Source organism: Octopus sinensis, linkage group LG1 (assembly GCF_006345805.1).
Source record: "Octopus sinensis linkage group LG1, ASM634580v1, whole genome shotgun sequence".
NCBI classification, from domain to species: Eukaryota; Metazoa; Mollusca; class Cephalopoda; order Octopoda; family Octopodidae; genus Octopus; species Octopus sinensis.
In genome coordinates this window covers 187,641,279-187,661,587 of record NC_042997.1, presented here as the reverse complement: position 1 = coordinate 187,661,587, position 20,309 = coordinate 187,641,279, and the positions used below count along the sequence as shown (strand labels likewise).

Below are 20,309 nucleotides of genomic sequence, written 5' to 3'. Positions count from 1 at the left end.
ACTGATTTAAGTGGTTAAATGTTTGGAAATTGAAGGTGGAAATGTTGAAATACTTTTTATATTTCAAAAGGTTAGGTTTTGAGTTTGACTTCATTACTGACTTTTTGAATGCTGTGGTCAAAATCACAACCTCATTAGGATGCACCTCTTGTTGACCTGCACAACAGGCAAAGCAATTTAAGCTTCTAATATGAGTAAGGGTCATTCATATTTATCTTTCATTAGCTGAACATTCCATCTATAGACACCATACTTATAAATGTTGCAATAGTTGCCTTACTGAAATGGGTGACCCTGGCCGTTGATTTTGTAAGTTCTTCTGACCAGCATCTTTGTGTTTCACAGTTGGCAGATAGCAGCTTCTTTGCTGCAACAAACAGGTCCATCATGCATATATAATGCTTCTTATTTCAATGGAAAGGCAACAAGTTGCTAGTTTTATATGTAATATTATTTATATATTTCTTATTTATGTGTTGCACTACCACCCAGTACAGACACTCAACTAACAATCAAGAAATAACCTCTTACATCATATCCTATTTTTAAAAAAATGAAGGACCTGAACATAAATGGGATGATCACAGCTGGAATGTCTGAAGTTTGTTCAACTTAGGCTGCTATGGGATAAGTAACAACTGAAAAGTTAAATTGGTTTTTCATCACTTTATTTAGAATCTACTATTTAATTTATTCTAATATATATATATTTTGGAAATAGAGATTTTTGCTTTCATTATCTTAGAAAGATTTGATGTTGTGAGTTTGTCTCTCATACTGCACTGTGAAGACCATGAGGGCAAAACTCTGTGAATGAGGATTGGCAATGACTGTTAAAGTTTTGATATCACTGTTGAATACTGCTAAGTCTGAAGTTGAGTAAGTTTGCGCTTGCATTGACATGAACAAATTAAAGCAGCAGGGACGGTGTAAAACACATTAAAAATTAGAGACCAGGAAATGTTACATTATAATCACTTTTTAGTTCCTTTGATAACACACACACTGCTGTGTTACTGTCATTGGTGTGTGTATGCATCTGTGTCTGGCTATTAGAGTATCAAACATCCATGACACAAACACTAAGAAATTATACATACATATGTATGTATGTATATGTGTGTGTGTATATGTGTGTGTATGTATATATGTGTGAATGTATGTGTGTGTATATGTGTGTGTGTGTGTGCTTGTGTATGCATGCATGTGTGTGTGTAAAACGAAGTTGACTGTCTTGCTGTGTTATAAGTATTGAGTTCTGCTGCTTGGCTGAATATTGTTTAACTTACAAAGAGAGCTCAAATCATTTCTTAAGTCAATGAAGTACATATATTAACTATTTCAAATGCCCATTTTTTCTCTCTTTCTCTGTCAGTCATTTGTTATTTTTTCCCTCGCTTGCCTTCCTTTTTTTCCTTTTCTTCTTTCTGTCTGTTGTTTCTTTGCAATCCTTTTCTTTTCGCTCTCATTCTCTTCCTTTTATTTCAACGAAACTAGTATTTTTTGGCCTCTCTATATATTTGAATTACACTATGTTTGCCCATGTTTTAGGTTAAATTTTTACAGATTACACTGGTCAACACACTTTTTACTGACTTCGGTTTTGTGGTGGTTCTTAGTTAATTTTGAGATGCTGATTTCATATATGGCATCCATTTTTACCTAATACATCAAGTTTTCATTCTATAGCTTACCCTTATTTTATGATGTACTGTATAAATAATTTACCTGGTCAGGATAGTTCACTAACTCTTATAGCTTCAAACCATAAGTTATAATATCAATAGAATATGAAATATAAGATGGCATTACCTTTTACTAAATACCTGCTGTTAATTTTCTAACATGATGGGATAAAACACAAACATCATACACATACCCTCATATTCACAGAACAAATTTCCGCTTGTGAGAGTGTCTGAAGACTTTCATGTCTACACAGTCTCTTTGAATACTCCAACAGTAGTCTGCTGTCATGTCTGTGTTTCATCTGCCTTGATATCTCTCCTCCATAATCTTGATTGCTTGATGAAAATGCTCACTGTGCTCATCGCTCATCTACAAGACTGGCAGGAAATTCATCAAGATGGCTATTGAGGAAATGAAGCTTTATGCTCATTTTGCAGCCTAAAAGAAAAGAAAGCTATCAACTAATGTCTCCACCAAATTCTTGTAGTTTGCAACCTTCCACTTCCCCCAAATCCTTTCACAACAGTCACAAATGAATCCCATGCTGTTTTTTTTTTTTATGTCAGCCATCGAGCTTGAGAAATTCTGGCTTTCTGTTAACTTTCTGATTTGTGGCCCATCAAAAACACAAGCTGTTATTTTCTTATAACTTAAACCAGGAAATGCTGTACATATGAATTTGAAGCAGCTACCTTCCACGTTAAGAACTTTGATAAATTACTTCATTAGTCTTAGCTTAATATGAAGGGGTGGAAGGATGATTTTCTTTCACTCAACAAATGGTTAGTGTATGATATTCTTCTCCCCAACAGTCAAATTTTTCCTAACTAGTCAGAGTTTCTGTTCCCAACTATTGCCATTTTTAAACTCAGTAACCCCAAATTACCCCCAAACAGATCTCAAACTTAGGTCAGCCGAAAAAAGTTAGAATTTGTTGGCCAGTGTTATTATTATTATTAATAGTAGTAGTAGTAGTCATTGTTGTTAATTTATTAATGATTTTTTCAAATATTGTAATATATCATATAAGACTATTTAAACAAACAGGAATAAATTATTGAAAGAAAACACTGATATGAAAAATGAGCTCACATTTTCCTATTAATTTCAAAGTAAATTACTGCTGTGCTACTGTCTCTTCACTTGTTCAGTTTCATATCTGTAAAGTTTACATGGTGATCATAGTGAAAAGACACTCTGTTTTTGTAACTAAACATTGCATTATATTCTATACTAATAGCAGGTGCCATTCATATATAGGTCTATATCGAGCAATTTAAGCTTTTTTTCTCAAGCAAATCCATACACCCACATTGTTTGTGTGTGTGACAGAAAGAGAGAGAGAGTGTGAGAGAGAGAGTATATTCACATTTTCTGTACACAGATCATATGTAATCATTAAATTTCAGTTACATAATGGCTTTTGAACTAGCCTAGGGATTATCAGATTTTGAAACAAAATACTGTTTTAAGAATATATTAAGACCAAGCTGTAGGCATTATTTGCTGATATCATGTTATATTGCACTGCATATCTGTAACATACAAAAAGAATGAGCTAAAAGAGGCAAAATGCTGACAATAATACTTGTGTTATGACATGCTATTTTGAAAGAAAACTTATATTTACATTTTAATTTTTCAGGTACATAAAACATTAAGAACAGCACAGGATAATCTCCCAGAGGATGCAGTTTCAAATGTTCCAAAGTCTCAGTTATTTAACAGTGATGTTTTTCAAAATCAAACTCAGGAAGCTGAATCTATGCAGTCCCCAAGAACAACATTATCAATCAAGGATAATTGTGACAACAGTATTGTTTCTTCATCCTGCTGTTCAACTGAAAAGAACTCTGAAATGGAAAGCAGCCATATTAATAATGAACTCCAGTCCATTCAACCAGAGATGAACCATCAAAAGACATTACAATCTCAGGGATATGCATTTACTGAATTAAAATGTGTTAATAGTAACCAGTTGCAAAATATAACCAATAGTTTTGCTGACACTCATCAGAAAAATGTTGATGATGTTCAAGAAGGAAATAATTTACATTTAAATCAAATATCTTGTAATCCCAGAACTGGAACTTTTGACAATGGTTCTCGCAGTGAAAAAGGCTATTCTCCAGATTCAGATGTGATGGTTCCTCTAAGAGAGAATTTAGAAGTTAACACCAGCTGTGAACAAAGCCTGATCTCAAAGCAATCTAACTCTGCAGCTGTAAGTAGTCAAATGACTCCCCATGTGGCACAGTCATTGCCTCCTTCTGTATCATATGAAAATATGTTGTGTAATGAAATTTCTGAAGAATCTGTTAGAAAGAACCCTCTAAATATGCTATGCCAATTATCTGAATCTAGAAAAAGTCTCAACACTGATGACATGTTGAAATCTAAGCGACTGAAAATTTCTCATTCAGAAAATTCTTCTTCTTCTTCATCCCACATACCTCCATCATCATGGCCAGCTGTGACTACTGTTATGTTACAGAGTCCTAGCTCATCAGTCCTTTCTCCAATCGCGCCAGTTGATATGTCTATCGACCGGACACAATTGTGCTCTAGTAATTCAAATGTTGGTAAAACTTTAATAGAAACTAGTAAAACAAATAATGTAGACTCTGTTATTGTAAGCAATGTCTCAACTAGTTGTAATGATCTGAGTAAGACTCTATCCATGAATGATCAAATTATGAAACCTACTTCCAATTTACCATATTGTTATGATAAATCAGGAAACACTTCTCAAATGTATAGAAAAGAAGAAACTGATTCAAATGTCATATTATCTGACAGTCAGTGTATTGCAAGAAGTTACAGTCATGAGTCATCTTCTCATTCAGGATCTTCAAAAGATGACTTAGCTCAAAATATTTTATCACCTGCTCAAAATGTTGTTATTAATTCAGTTAATTCAGATATTCATAATTCATCAACTTGGGTGCCTGATAGCTCACAGTATAATGAAAGAGCAAAACTTAACCAGCCAAGGGTGTCAGCTAGGTCTGGTACTGCATCAAAACCAAGAACTGTAAAATCTCCATCATACAGAAGTCAGATAAAAGTAACAAAATCCAGAAGTTCTTTGAAAAATCTACCCCCTGATAACAGAATGCTTTCAGCTGAACACAGAATGCAATCCGCATTAAATGATTCTATGTTCAACAGTCAGCTTCAGTTATCAGCGTTTGATCCTCTACCAAATGCTATGAACCTTACAACAATGCCTGCCAATATTGCTTCTACAAATCCTCTTCAACAACAACCTGAATATATGCAGTATAATAAAGTACAATTTCCTCCAAAAGCTCACAGCAACCTTTCTAATGTACAATATGGTTCCCATGCCTCTTCAAGATATGGTAATATACAAATGGGAGATCACAATGTAGCAGTCTCGTTTCCAGAGCATGCTTCAAAATTAAAAACTGATAATATTAAACAGCATCGATATTTACCACATCATTTGCTTGGAATGCCATTGATTAGTGCTAAATCTATGAGTGATCATGTTTGTTCTGCATCTAATATAGTTACTCCACAGTATACTTCAAGCATTTATACCTGTGCTGCCAACAAAACTTCTTATAGTTCAAGTACATTATCCAATCAATCCAATCACCGAACTTACAGTACTTTTCCACCTCCTCCACCCCCATACCCAAAGCCTCCTTCATATGAAGAAGTTGTTAAAAATATGGTGCCTGCTTCAATCAAAAAAGAGGATTTCCTATCTGACCAACAATACTTTGGCAGCAGTAGGAAATCTCTTTGGCAGCCATTCACTGAGGGAAATGCTAATATGATTCAGGTAAAAACTGAACCAGTTTCTGATATTGACTCTTCTGTTGATGTGGCAACATCTTCATCCTTAAAACCTGTTTCATTAGTCCCTTTGCCTACATTTCGGGATACTTTTAGCTCAAATTCAAAGAACTCTCTGATGAGTATGTCTTCAAATCAAATGACTGTACCATCTTCTCATTCTGTAAATAATTACCAAACAATTCATCCTTCTAGTTCAAGTGCACATATTTCCAGCCAATCATTGCCAAAATCTCAGTGTATGGATAAAGTAAAGCTTGCTGCTGCTGCTGGCTCTATTACCAATAGTGATTTAAAACCACTCAATGCATGTACACCAGAAATATCCCCTGACAATAATACACAATTTAAACTGAATAATATAAAAATTGAAACAGACAAACATGGAAATCCATTATCTTCAGATGTTAAATATAAATTTTCAATAAATAATTCAAATTTTACTGACAGTAATTTTCAAAGTGCTTTCCTTAATTCTTGTCCCAAAAATACCAAAATTCCTAGTGAGAAAATGGCAAAAATTTCAGATGCTTTTAATTCCACTGTTAAACATATCTTTAATAACAAATATTCTGCTGATACTAAGAAAAATTCATGTTACGAGGGCAAAATGGAATCTAATCCCCAAGTGAAAACAGAACCTCAGGAAGATACTTTACCCCAAAATTCTCAAAATGACAATATGAAAGAAAATGATGATGGTGCTAATTTATTTAATCGACTCAAAGGAAATATAAAAGTAGACATTCCAGACTGTAGTTGTTTAGGACCAGGATGTGAGTATAGCCAAAATATTGTTTCATTTGCAAATTTATATTTTTTAATTGGAAATGTGTGGAATATTTGAAAATTCTTTCTTTCTCTATGCCTATTTGTATTCCTATGTCAGTGTATGTGTGTATTCATATTTTTTTAACTGTTAATCCGTTGCTATGGTGGAAGCTATTTGCATTTGAAGATTAACCAGATGTCTCTCCTTGGTACCAAGATTTTCTGGTTACAGTAGAAATTGATTCTGTATTTTCTAACTCTGAAGCAGATTAAGCAATTATAGACTTGGCTGGGAGATATATTCTTTCTTTTGTTTTTTAATACTTCTTTCCTACTTTTCTTCTGGATGTTTTCAAATTTTGTACCTGATAACTTCTTACCAATTGTTTTACAAAGCCATCTATTGCCATTCTCTGTAGGCAATCAGTTTGTTATCAGCTACTTTTTGAAGTAGTTCACCATGGGCAGATAGTTTTCATATCTTGATTTCATCATGTAAGGTATCTGGTCCCTTCAGCCTTAGTAGTTAGTGTTCATACTTTATTGAAAACACAGTCCTACCACCCTTAATTCTGATTACTGTGGTCAGTATCAGAGGTAAAATTACACTATAATAATCTGAAGCGAGAAAAACAAGCTTGTTTTATACTGACCAGGTAGATTCTGGTCAAAAAAGCAAAAATCTTATTTATAGCTCTTACTTTTTGATATATTGTCTCAGTGTATTTAAGATGATACTTAGTAAAATTTGTGTGCACTAGAATTGAACTGTGATTTTCTCACATTGATTCTAGAATAATTCTAGAATTACTGTAAAAATATCAGTGGTCTTAATTTGAACCTTAAAGCAGCAGTGGTTGAATATAATAGCCATATTTTTATAATGATGTGCCTTTTTTTGATCCTCTGCTCATTATAATGAACACACAACACACTTTCAAGGAATATATTGGAAAGGTTTCAGAATACTTATAAGGACATTGAAACTTTTTTTTTTCCAAAACCAATTTCTACTTTTGTTAAGTTGAAGAAATCTGCATTCAAGCTGATTTCCTAAACTTAACACAAGCAGAAACTCATCATCGTCATCCTTTAGCGTCCACTTTCCATGCTGGCATGGGTTGGACGGTTTGACTGGGGACTGGTGAGCCAGATGGCTGCACCAGGCTCCAATCTGATCTGGCAGAGTTTCTACAGCTGGATGCCCTTCCTAATGCCAACCACTCTGAGAGTGTAGTGGGTGCTTTTATGTGCCACCGGCATGAGGGCCAGTCAGGCGGTACTGGCAACAGCCACACTCAAATGGTGTTTTTACGTGTTACCTGCACAGGAGCCAGTCCAGTGGCACTAGCAATGCTCTCGCTCGAATGTTGTTTTTCACGTACCACCGGCACAAGTGCCAGTAAGGCGACACTGGTAATGATCACGGTCGAATGGTGCTTTTTATGTACCACCGGAATGGGGGCTAGTCAGCGGCCCTGGCAATGATCATGCTTGAATGGTGCTCTTAGTGCTCCACTAGCATGGATGTCAGTCATGCGGTGCTGTCATCGAATTTGATTTTGATTTCACTTGCCTCAACAGGTCTTTGCAAGCAGAGTTTAGTGTCCAATGAAAGAAAGGTATGCCTAAGTGGGCTGGTTACACCACTGGCATAGGCCACAGCAGTAAAGAAGAATAATGATATTAGAGATTGAATATTACCGCAAATTCAGTGCCATCCCTTGTTATACAGATGTTATGATACTGTGAATAGGAGAGAGAGTGTTTGATAGATGAGGGAGAGTAGTAGATGGAGTCATAACTGGAACATAAGAGAGAAAACCTAAACATAAAGGTATTCATCTCAACCTCTATCACTACTGCTACCATTTGTCACCACTTGTGATTATGTCATCTCTGCAAAGCTCAGCATCTTGAAATCAGTCTACATCACTTCATCTCAGGTCATAATAGGTTTACCCTTTTCACTAGTTTCATCAATTTTGAGTGCTCTACACTTCTTTATAAAGCTGTCGTTCTCTATATGCATCACATTCCCATGCTAGTCTTCTTTAACTCACTGCATTTCATTACTCTTATGCACAGATTTCCTCTTTGCTTATTAGTACTCCTTCATACATATACATATTATTGCATATCCAACAATGAAACAAGCATACATGCTTATTTCCTTTCCCTTTAGTCTTCACAAATCCTCTGCATTTAGAGTCCACATCTCACTTACCATTCAATATTATACTTGGTATACAAACATCCTGGGTATGACTTTAAATTGCATCTGGTAGTGGGGCCCTGGTTCAGGAAGTCCAAGATTTGGAGGAGTGTGGAACCACCTCTTAGTCACTTTTGTTCCCAGTTCTATTCAGATCTGAAGTAATAATCCCAGCTGTAGGTTAATTAGCATGTCATGGAATTGTTTCTAGAAGATAGTCACTTACAGATACTCCAACAAAACCAGGGTAGATAAGGTTCTGTAGCTTTTTCGTTGCTCATCTAAGAGAAGATAACCCCATACAAGTCCTGCATTCTGTTAATTACTGGGGTCATGGCACATGTTGCACCAGAACAGTTCAAGTTTGACAGATGAGAGAGAGTAAGACTGATACTGCACAAACCATACCCACTGTAATAGTAAACCCTTGCTGCCTTGTGGAGTAATTTATTGAGTGTTCAAAAAGATTAAGGGAGTAAACTCCAACAGAAAATCTGGAGGGAGGGAATCCAAAGCAATATGAATGATTATACTTAATTGATATCTGGTATTTTCTGTAGTTCCATGGATGCTGCAAACATATTGACTTCTCTTTTCATTGTGTTGCATCACTAAATAGAGTGGTGGTAAGTATACTTGGGGGCTAGGCACTTGTTTCAGGAAACAACACAGGTACAACAGAGATAGTTAAGTCTCTGAAATACCATTGACCAATGACCAAAAAAAAGTCAATAATACTAACATCATAAAGTCTCCTCTTCACTTTCAGAGAGAAACCTTTTGTTACAAGTGGTTAATAGCTCCTTGAACTTCTGTAGTGCATTATTATTCTGGCTACTATGCTTTTGGAGCACCTACCTTCACCATTAATTAGATCATCTAAGTAGCAAATACTATCAACTATTTCTTGGGAATTCTCAAAGTATTTGAGTGAATCTTTTTCAGATGTGCTCTTAAAGTTTACTGCTCCTGATCATATACTGCATATAAAGCCTACTTCCTTGTTAGCCTACCTCTGACTCTATTATGTCTGTTGTGTATCCATAATTTACTCCAAGTGCATTCAATAAATTTCTACCTAGTCTATAGTTCTGCAATCTGAGTAAGGCTATTTCCTTGATGGTACAAGAGTTTTGTCTTTTCTTACTAATATCATAGCCTATGCTTAATTTACTTTGAGGCCTTTTTGATTCTTGGTTTTACTTCCATGTCCAGAATTTCTCTAATTTTACTGAAGTTTTAGCTATAAGAACATCTTCATGTAGAAGTTCTGATAGACAACCAGTGTTAAAACTCATCTGTTATGGCCTGGAAATGTATGATAAATAGAAGGGATTTGAAAACTGATCCCATGTGTACTATACTCATTATTCTCACCTTGCTGATTACACCTTTGTATTTGGCTTGTACAGCCCTCATAAGCCATCCATCTATTCCTAGTTTCCTTAGCAATCACTAGATTATCCCATCATCCCCTCCTCAAGGTTGACAAATGCTCGGTGCAGCAGTTTACTTTTAGTTTATTTTGTAGTTGTTTTCTTTTCTTGCAGTTGTCTTTTCTTGCAGCTGTCTCATTTGGAAAAATACATGAGTAGAAACTTTACTCAACACAGAAATTAACTGCATCACATCCAGGCTAATTCTCTCCCTAATCAGTTGTGCTATCAATCTTTCAGTAAATGTCATATCCTAGTCCTGTTTCCTTAGTAGTCATCAGACAACAGAATAGGCGACTCCATAAAAAAAAAATTCAAGTCAATGGGTGCTCAGTATAACGGTCTGTTTTTACTGAGGACTTCTTGTGCAGTTGCCTCACAAAAAAAAAGGACTTAGTGGTTCCACATCCTGGCCCAAATTCAAACAGCACATCATGTAAGTTAGTTCTTTCCTTGATTAGTTTGGATCTCTCTGATGCTTTCATGATATAGTCCATCAGTTTAACACCTCTGTAGTCCTTTCTTGTCCTTGTAGTAGGTCACAATGATATCAATATGCCATCAGTAGAGGATAAAACCCTTCCTGCACCTCATGACTGGCTATGCAAGTAACCAGTGCATGCCCTACTTTGCGAGTTATTTTTAGTGTCTCAACAACAATCCATAATGGACTAACTACTTTCCCTTCCTTCATATCCTTAATGGTTCTTACTGTGTAGCAATCAACTTGGCATAACTCTTCTTTTTCTTATACATTCTCTTCATTCAGCAACTACACATAGTATTGATTCCATCCCTCTTTTGTCTCAATATCAGTGAGAATGAGTGTGCCACTATCACTCGCTATGCAATTTCTACCAACAATTTTTTTTATTTATTTCCCCATTACATTGCAGTTGAGAGAACATTAGAAAAAAACTTCTTAACTTTTCCCTTTGCAAGATGTATTTGGAAATATGTATATAATATTATATGTATAATAAAAAAAGAGCTGACAAGCAGAAATTTCACAGGTAATTCATAATTTAATTACGAATCACCTGCGAAATATCTACTTTTTTACTGTCCTAAACATGTTGCCCTCAACTACTGTTTTAACCAGTTTTTCAGATACATTGAAATTTATTGCACCAATGTTTATTTCATTGTATTAATTTATTAATTTATTAACAGCTAGCTTAGAAGCTGCAATCCTGCTGACTTTTGAGCTAGCTCCTGCAAAGGGCTAATTGGGCCTTCAGCTCCAAACTAAAGGGAGCATTAATTGATACCCTACTGATATGGTATTACTTTAAATTCAGTTTAAATGAAAACTTGTAAGTTCAGAAATTTTTGGACTTTTTTTAAAATTTGAATTTTCAACTGTTAGCATATAACAAATCCTCATCCAGACCTGATCTCAATGCTGGATGTTCAAGAACCAAATGAAGGGCAGATTTTCAATCCCGGGATCATCTTGATTCCAAAAAGGTATAATATGTATATGTAGAACAAATGTAGACTGAGATACATGGGTCCCAGACGGACAGACAGAATTGCACTTTTATTATTATAAATGTGTTAATAATTGAGCTCTTAAATACTGTGGAGATCTGTATCGGTGGCACATAAAAAGCACCCACTACACTCACGGAGTGGTTGGCGTTAGGGCATCCAGCTGTAGAAACACTGCCAGATCTGACTGGCCTGGTGCAGCCTTCGGGCTTCCCAGACCCCAGTTGAACTGTCCAACCCATGCTAGCATGGAAAGCGGACGTTAAACGATGATGATGATGATTAATGTGAAAAGAAAACAAACATGTATGAAACTGGTGATTTACCCTGTCATTATTTGGAGTTTCTGGAATATGACCATTCATTTAGGTGACAAGAATAATTTTGTTTGAGTTACAGAATAAATCACCTACTTTATAAAACTAAATGTATTACACACTATAAATATACATTGAGTAAACCCAAATTGATACCATAATTGTTTTACATTCACTTTTTCATGCTGGTATAGGTTAGATCAGGGCTAGCCAACCTGAGGACCGTGGGTTGCATGTGGCCCACAGACTTTTATCTTGCGGCCTGCTTGATACTTTCTTGAAATGAGTTTATTTAAACAAACATTTTTAGAAGTTTATCAAAAATTAAAGATTGTAAGGAAAAGTAAAAAAGGCTGGTGGCACATAAAAACCACCAACCGATCATGGCTGTTGCCAGCCTCGCCTGGCCCCCATGCCGGTGGCACATAAAAAGCACCATCCGACTGTGGCCGTTTGCCAGCCCCGTCTGGCACCTGTGCCGGTGGCACGTAAAAAGCACCCACTACACTCACGGAGTGGTTGGCATTAGGAAGGGCATCCAGCCGTAGAAACATTGCCAGATCAGACTGGGCCTGGTGCAGCCTTCTGGTTTCCCAGACCTCACTTGAACCGTCCAACCCATGCTAGCATGGAAAGCGGGCGCTAAATAAATGAATGAAAAAATTACTACTGTTTTTGCAATGATAATATTTCATGTTGAATAGGGCGGCAAGCTGACAGAATTGTTAACATGCCGGGCGAAATGCTTAGCGGTATTTCATCTGCTGTTACATTCTGAGTTCAAATTCCACTGAGGTTGACTTTGCCTTTCATCCTTGTTTGTCTCCTTTCAGTTTAGCCCCCACTGTGGGCAATAAAGAAATATATATTTTATGTTGAATCAACGATCATTCATTCATTATTGTAATACTAGCATGAAAAAAGCAAAATGCTTTCAATTCTGTCAGTATACAAGCAGCCCTCCAAAAACTTTCTGTGATTAAAGTGGCCCACAATGTAATTCAAGTTGGCCAGGCCTGGGTTAGATTGTGTGTGTGTGTGTGTGATTAAATGTTTATGCATACATACATAGTGGTATGTATATAAAAATGCATATGCATATAAATGTGTGTGTGTATGTGTGTAACATAATGTAAAAATTGTAAAGTATATTAAAATAAATTCTACATAATGCAAACATTATATTATATAGAATGCAATACACTGGGTAGAGTAAACAGCAATGTTTATTATATCAGAAGTTGACAGTTTACTCTGAATTCTCCCCTCAGCTGGGATGGTTGTGTGAATGTGCATGTATGCATATAAATTGTGTATCTCTATACATAAATATATATGTATGAGTGTGTGCATGTGTGTGATTGTGTGTGTATAAATAAAAATGTGTGTGCATGTGTATATCTTTCTATCTGTCTCTCTTTCTCTCTGTCTCTCTGTCTCTCTCTTCTGTCTGTCTATCTATCTATTTATTTATTAGAAAGTAAAAGCAGAAAAAATTACATCAAAAAATCACATTAGATATACATCTATATAAATAATATTGTATTAATTGATAAATATATATTTAATATTGTATTAATTGATAAATATATAAAGTATGATTATTTAAAGCCTTTTTAAATAATCTTGCTTCATATATTTATCAATTAATATAATATTATTTATATTATGGATATATATCTAATGTGATTTTTTGATGTAATTTTTCCTGCTTTTACTTTCTAATGTATAATCACTCCAATTGAATCTCTAAATACATTTTAAGGTTTTAGACATTTCTCATACCAAGAGCACTTATCTGAAATCCAGTACACTTTATTCTTATTGAATATATTTGATTAACTATATCTAACTATCTGTCTGTCTTTATATCTATATCTTTATGTTTATATATATTTATATATATATATATATATATATATATATATATATATATATATATATATATATATTGATTATCGTCATCAAAATCATCCTTTAATGTCTGTTTTCCATGCAGGTATGGGTTGGAGTGACATGGATTTGCACATGCTTTTTTGTGGACCCCAGCATTTGTCACAAATTCATATACAAACCACAAACTTCATTTCTGTCTGAAAAACCAACCTCTAATCTGTTATCTACTGCCCAACTGCAGGTTGTATTATATTCAAACTGATAGTTTGTATAGCACCTGTGTAGAATGTCCTTCCTCACTTATCTCACCATTATAATAACAAGAACTGTCAGTTACATTGGCTGAAACTTCTCCAATCATCACAACTATTTGACCATTTTTCATCTTGCTTTGAGGACATTTATCTCATTTCACCTGTCTTTGGTGTCAACAGTGTCTGAAACTTCAGTGTGCCGGTTTCTTCTTGGCTTTCCCATTAACCCTATATTGATGCAGTTGGTGCAAAAGCTGAATCTTTTGCTGTTTTTAATGCTCTTCCACAATTCTTTTCATCACCTACATATACCACAAAGGCGGCGAGCTAACAGAAACGTTAGCACGCCGGGTGAAATGTGCAGCCGTATTTCATCTGCTGTTACGTTCTGAGTTCAAATTCTGCCAAGGTCAACTTTGCCTTTCATCCTTTCGGGGTCGATAAATTAAGTACCAGTTACGCACTGGGGTCGATGTAATCAACTTAATCCGTTTGTCTGTCCTTGTTTGTCCCCTCTGTGTTTAGCCCCTTGTGGGTAGTAAAGAAATATATACCACTGATTACACACATACATTCCTGACACTCCTGATCTTTTTCGCATTTCCAAATGCATCCTTCATCAAACTACCACCATCTCTGCATATATCAGATCACCCGGTTACTACCTGATCGTGACTACCTGCCATATATATCCACAAACTACATAACCCTCCTACTTCTCAAACCCTATGGTATTTCAAGTCAGCTAACTAGTGAAATTTGCTGCCAATTCTATGCTAACTGTCCCTAACAATATGTGTGCTTCACCCTTGATCCACCTAAGAGAGTTAAGTATGTAGCCAAAACCATCTTCTAGTTTTCTAAATGTAACTAATTTTCTTGGAAGATCTATACTAATATTATCTGACTTTCCATCTCTCAACCATGATGGTTCCATAAACACTAGTCCTATAGAGAAAGTTTCTACATTTGCTTCTCACTTTACATCTTACTAAACATTACACACACTTGACCAAAAAAAATGATCCCAAGCTTTCCTTCTCCACTTGACTCGGCTCACAAGCATATATAGACACAGTACTCATGAATACACTTCTGATCACCTCAGAAAAACAAAGCCATCAGCTCTATCCTCAAACAATGCACCCCAAAGTTACTCTTTCTCCTTTCCATTATCAGTTCCACTGAAGAATTATATCCTGATCTTTGGAAAATTACTACAGTGTGCCCCATTCCTAAGAAGGAATATCTCTTTGATTATGTGAACTCATGACTTATCATTGATTTTACTTTCAACATCTCAAAAGTCATTGAAATAGGCATTGACAATCCCCTCCCATCCTTAGTGATTTCTGTAAATTATCAGGGTTCTATTACCCTAGATCTAATGGAGACCTATTCTGTGTTATTCATCTTTAACTCTTTCTTTTCAGAAATTCATTGAAAGCAATTTCATTGCACTTGTCAACAGCAGAACATTCACAGTGTTTGTCATAAGAATCTTCTAGCTAAGCAGTTCACCTACGGAACCCATCTATCTCTTGTTTCTTTTATCAGAAGCTTCCTGTTAAATCTCACCCTTAGAATGTGTGTTTTTAGGGCACTCTCTGTCTGATCACACTCTATTAACTCTGGTACTCTCCAAGTTTTGGTTATATCTTCTACACTCTTCCTCATGCACATCAACAGAATGTTTGCTGTCATCTCTAATAACTCATATGTAGATGACATGAGTCATCTCTCCTAATCTTTAACACAAAGATGCTTCATATTGAAGTTACTATCTTATTGAACAGAGACATCAAAAGCCTTCTCCAACAGAAACATGACAATGTTGTTTCACAAACACTGCACATATCAAGAAAACAATCTTGTACCCAATCCCCTCAAGTCTAAAACTTCCAAAGTCACAACAAATACTAATAATTTCTCCTGGTAGTTTCATATTTATAATATAACAAAATTTATGCCTTAGTGACTAGTAATCTTCTTCACTAACAGGAAGTATTTACCTCAACTTCAAACAATTGCAAAACTTCTACAGTGTTCGAATGAAACTCACTGCTTTCACTTCTGCTACTGCATACAATGAATATTCCTGGTTGCATCCAAAAGAAAAAGAAAGCCATCCAACTGATTAGCTAGGTGTTGCACACCATTATCTTTCAACTTCTAATACACAGTCATGCTGTGTGCTCACTCTTGCTATAATTTTCAAACATATTGATATCACTGGATTCAGGGGGCCTGCAAAGGTCATGTATGCAACCCTTCCTTCTGACTAAACCATAAAATGACTTAGCACATAGCACACTAATGGTTGCAACAGGATTGCCTTTGATCACAAGTCTGCTGTTCAGTGCTCATCCTGGGGTTAATTAAATAAGTAATAAACTAATGACTGTAAAGTCTATTTTCCAATATAAAATCAATCAGTCTGTATTATCAAATGCAGAATGATTAACTAGGTTACTTATCTATACTTCTTGTAGTTATTAAAACCTTTTGTGAAATCTTACGCAACATACAACTCACTTAGATTCATATTGTTGTTGTCATGAATTTGCAGAAAATATATATTAAAGGGAAGTCTAAAATTACAATAAAGGTGGGAAATGTTTTAAACTTCTCTGAACTCTAACAAAGATTTCTTATTAAAAGTGAAAATAAAGTATTTTTCTGTGTTGGATGTTTAAAAAAAAATATCCCTATAAATGCTTGTGAGTTCTTGTATAAAACATTGTTAACAAAATGGTTTGAAACTATTTCTTATCTGTGTTGCTTTTGTTTTTATGCTTAGATGTTCCTAGTGAAGCTGTTGAAGGGCCCTTTTATACTCACTTAGGAGCAGGGTCTTCATTAGAAGAAGTGAAAAAGATAATGGAAAATCGGTAAGTAATTAATATTCTGATTCTGAGAAAAAAAAGCAACAACAAGCAAACAAAGATTATAAGAAGAAAATAAAGTTCATAAGCTTTCACGCAGGTTTTCAATGCAGAGAGAGGAAGAGATGATTGTAGAGAAGATGGCAATGATAAATCTATTAAGACGTGTTACTGCTGCTAATGATGTTAATAAAAGTAGTAATAGCAGCATCAATAATATTTTCTACTATATGCACAAGGCCTGAAATTTGGTGGGAGGGGGCCAGTCGATTAGATTGATCCCAGTACACAACTGGTACTTAATTTATCGACCACAAAAGGATTAAAGGCAAAGTCGACCATGATGGCATTTGAACTCAGAACATCATCAATAATGATAACAAATGGTAATTTCAAATGTGGTTGAATGTTGACAGTGAAGTTATAACTTAAAAACATCTGTGTTTGCTGTGTTTGTCAGCTTTTTATGTTTTTTGTTTTTTCAACATTCTTTAAACTTCTTGAAAAATCTCAAAGACACAGATGTCAATTGAAATGGTCTAAATTCAGATCATTAAAATAAGAAGATAAAATTTCCTTTTCAAACAAAATTATAAAAGCTATTAAATCATGATCCTCTACAAAAATGTTACAAATATTCATTGATAAATTAATGTCCAAAATGCAAACTGAAAATATTTATTTTCTGATCAAACAGTTTATATTTTTTATAAATGATTGATTTTTGTTTCAGTTTTTAATTTGCTTTTGATTCTCTCTAATGACAACAACTAATGTGGAATTGGTGCATGTTTTGGAGAGCTAGACAAGCTGAATAGAGTTGAATAATGGAAAGTAACTAAGTACAAAAAACATTGTCTATGGCAATATCAGATTAACTTAGAAGTCAGAAGTGTAAATCATGTATCAAGCACTCAGTAACCATGTCTCTCTTACTAATTCATTTCAGAAAATACAAGCACTCATTGTTTAACTTACTGGTGTCTGTACTGTCTCAGTTATTTTTTTAAAACTAAACAATGTGTTGTTTTTGTTTCTGAAAAGATTGCTTTAGAATTTAAATTCCTTCCCAATTAGTAATTCATATTTTAATATTATGGTCTGAGCATCTGAATAAAACCTAAACCATTAGAAATCTGAAATATTTCAATTAAATGTTAGGTTAAATACACAAATATCTTTAAAATCTAAATTTGAAGTCCTTTATATTATAACTAGCACTATGACCCAGCGTTGCCGGGTCATACTGCTAGTGCATGCATATACAGCTGCATGCATGCGCACATACACACGAGTACTGTCCAAATCTCTGACCAGTCACATACAGCTAGCTGGCATTCAATTGGCGTATCAAGTTTCGGGCATTTTGATTGGGTTTTGGATAGAAAATTCACAAAAAGTCACTTCTATTGATTTTTTAATGGCTTTGCTGGGTGACTGGGGAAATGTAAAATGTAAAACCACCCTTGGATGGTTTTGAATGACCATAGAAAGTGCGAGCCCTCTAACTGAAAAATTGTGGATTTGTATAAACGACACACAGACAGACATTTTGCCATTTATATATTGAGAGATTAGAGTACTTATAACTACAGATACTAAGACCTAGGTATCAGGTATGGGTAGTGAATACAAACCATGTTACAGGTATTCCTTGATCTGAATATTCACTTAATTTACAAACCATTCTAGAATAGATACATATAAGTGGACACCTCCTGAAAGAAGAATACTTTCTGTCCTGTCTCATTTTTCCATTACATCGCCAACATTACAGATAGCTTAAAAAAAAAAAGATCCTCACCAAAGGCACAAAATCTTCTTTTTCTGTGACTAATGTAATGATTTATCAAATTTCAAATTACTTCATTTATCACCTTAAATTATTCTCATACATTGAAATATTTAAGATGGTATCAATTGTAATTTGAATAGTCTTTTAGTATTTGTAGTTACTCTTGGGTTTACTTATTTTAACTCTTTTACTTAATTACAGCCAAAAGAAACCTGTGGCCAAATTTTAAAGATGATGGTTTTAGAAATTTTAAAGATTTCATTTACAATAGTTAGATTTGGAATTTAATGATAAATTATTTTGAGTGTAAAAAAGATTATTCATAAGTGTTCATAATTCTACATGTTTAAATATTGTTACTTATTTGCTCCACAAATACATCTGCTCACACATTTTCTTTAAATTTCTCACTTGTATTTTTTACTGTTACTGTTAAACACATTTACATCAATAAAATATCTATACATGTGTATGCACATGCACACACAAACACACACATGTACACGCATGCATGTACATACACAATTATATATCACAATCTTAGGAAATACTAAAATTTTTAAGGAAGCATGAATGAGTTGCATTGTGTCATGTAAGAATTAAAGTTAATGTTTTAATACTTAACCTGTATCTTTAAAAACATTAATTTAGTATAATTAAATTATTGAGTATGTTTTCAATTTGCGTCTTTGCCATTTCTACAGAACTGGGTTATCTGGTGAGGCTGTTCGTGTAGAGAAAATTATTTATACTGGAAAGGAGGGCAAAAGTAGTCAGGGCTGTCCAATTGCAAAGTGGGTAAGTACAATTATTTATCATTAATTTTTGTATCATACATTTTGTGAACAACATCATCATTGGTTATAGATTTCCAATGAGCCATTCATAGGTTCATTGCATTTCAGATTTCCAAAGTGATAAATGTTTGTGCAGTTTGAATAGAATAAATACCACTAAGTATTTCTGTGTTTATTTTTAGCCATTATACACATATAACAGGCTTCTACACATCTTCTGTCTCTCAAATTCCATTCAAAAGACTTTAGTTAACATGAAGTTATACTCAAGGTGCTATGCAAAGGGAATGAACCTGGAACCATGTGATTGGAAAGCAAACTTGTTTACCATAGCCCAGCATTTAATATTGTCTTATCATTATTTTCCCAGGTTGGAAAGACTAGACCTTAACTTGTGAGTTATGATGCAGTTAATTTGTTTCCTTGAATTATTGAATATTTACAATTAAGCAGAAACTTAATGCTGTAGAACACTCCTATCTCTGGCATCATTACAGAACAAATGCTCTCCTAATAATTATATATTAGCTGACTAAAAGAACTGATGGCATTTTTATTTATTGTTACACACTAAGAAACCATTTCAATGATTATATTTTCCCCTGTGCTATCATAAGATAGAGAATTTTTATCTTAATTTACTGTATATTTATATTCTCACAAGTTTGTTTAAGTAAGTTATTATCAAGAATAAAATATCAATTTAACTTAATTCTACCAGAGTTATTTTATCCTAGCCAAGATTTATTATTTAATTCTTGTGTCCATAGACTGGCACACAACTCAACTTGATTTCTCAAAACAAAGTAGTGAAGTCGATAGCATTTATGTCAAACAAAAAGATTTTGGAGTTAGTGTATGTCAGGGATATGTCAAGTAATGAGGTTGTTTAGCTTCAGATTAGCCCTGGCTGAGTAGTTAATGAGGGAGTC

General features: G+C 34.5%; 1 protein-coding gene across 4 annotated transcripts in view; it reads left to right on the top strand.

Annotated features, from left to right (window-relative positions):
* LOC115213579 (methylcytosine dioxygenase tet3-A-like) overlaps positions 1 to 20,309 on the top strand; it is an 85,201-nt gene that overhangs the window by 50,406 nt on the left and 14,486 nt on the right. For all 4 annotated transcript variants that reach the window (XM_029782584.2, XM_036507717.1, XM_036507721.1 and 1 more), the window contains exons 4-6: positions 3,335 to 6,293; positions 16,701 to 16,791; positions 19,285 to 19,378. In XM_029782584.2, coding sequence (XP_029638444.1) covers positions 3,335 to 6,293; positions 16,701 to 16,791; positions 19,285 to 19,378 — 3,144 coding nt within the window. The remainder of the gene's footprint in view (positions 1 to 3,334; positions 6,294 to 16,700; positions 16,792 to 19,284; positions 19,379 to 20,309) is intronic.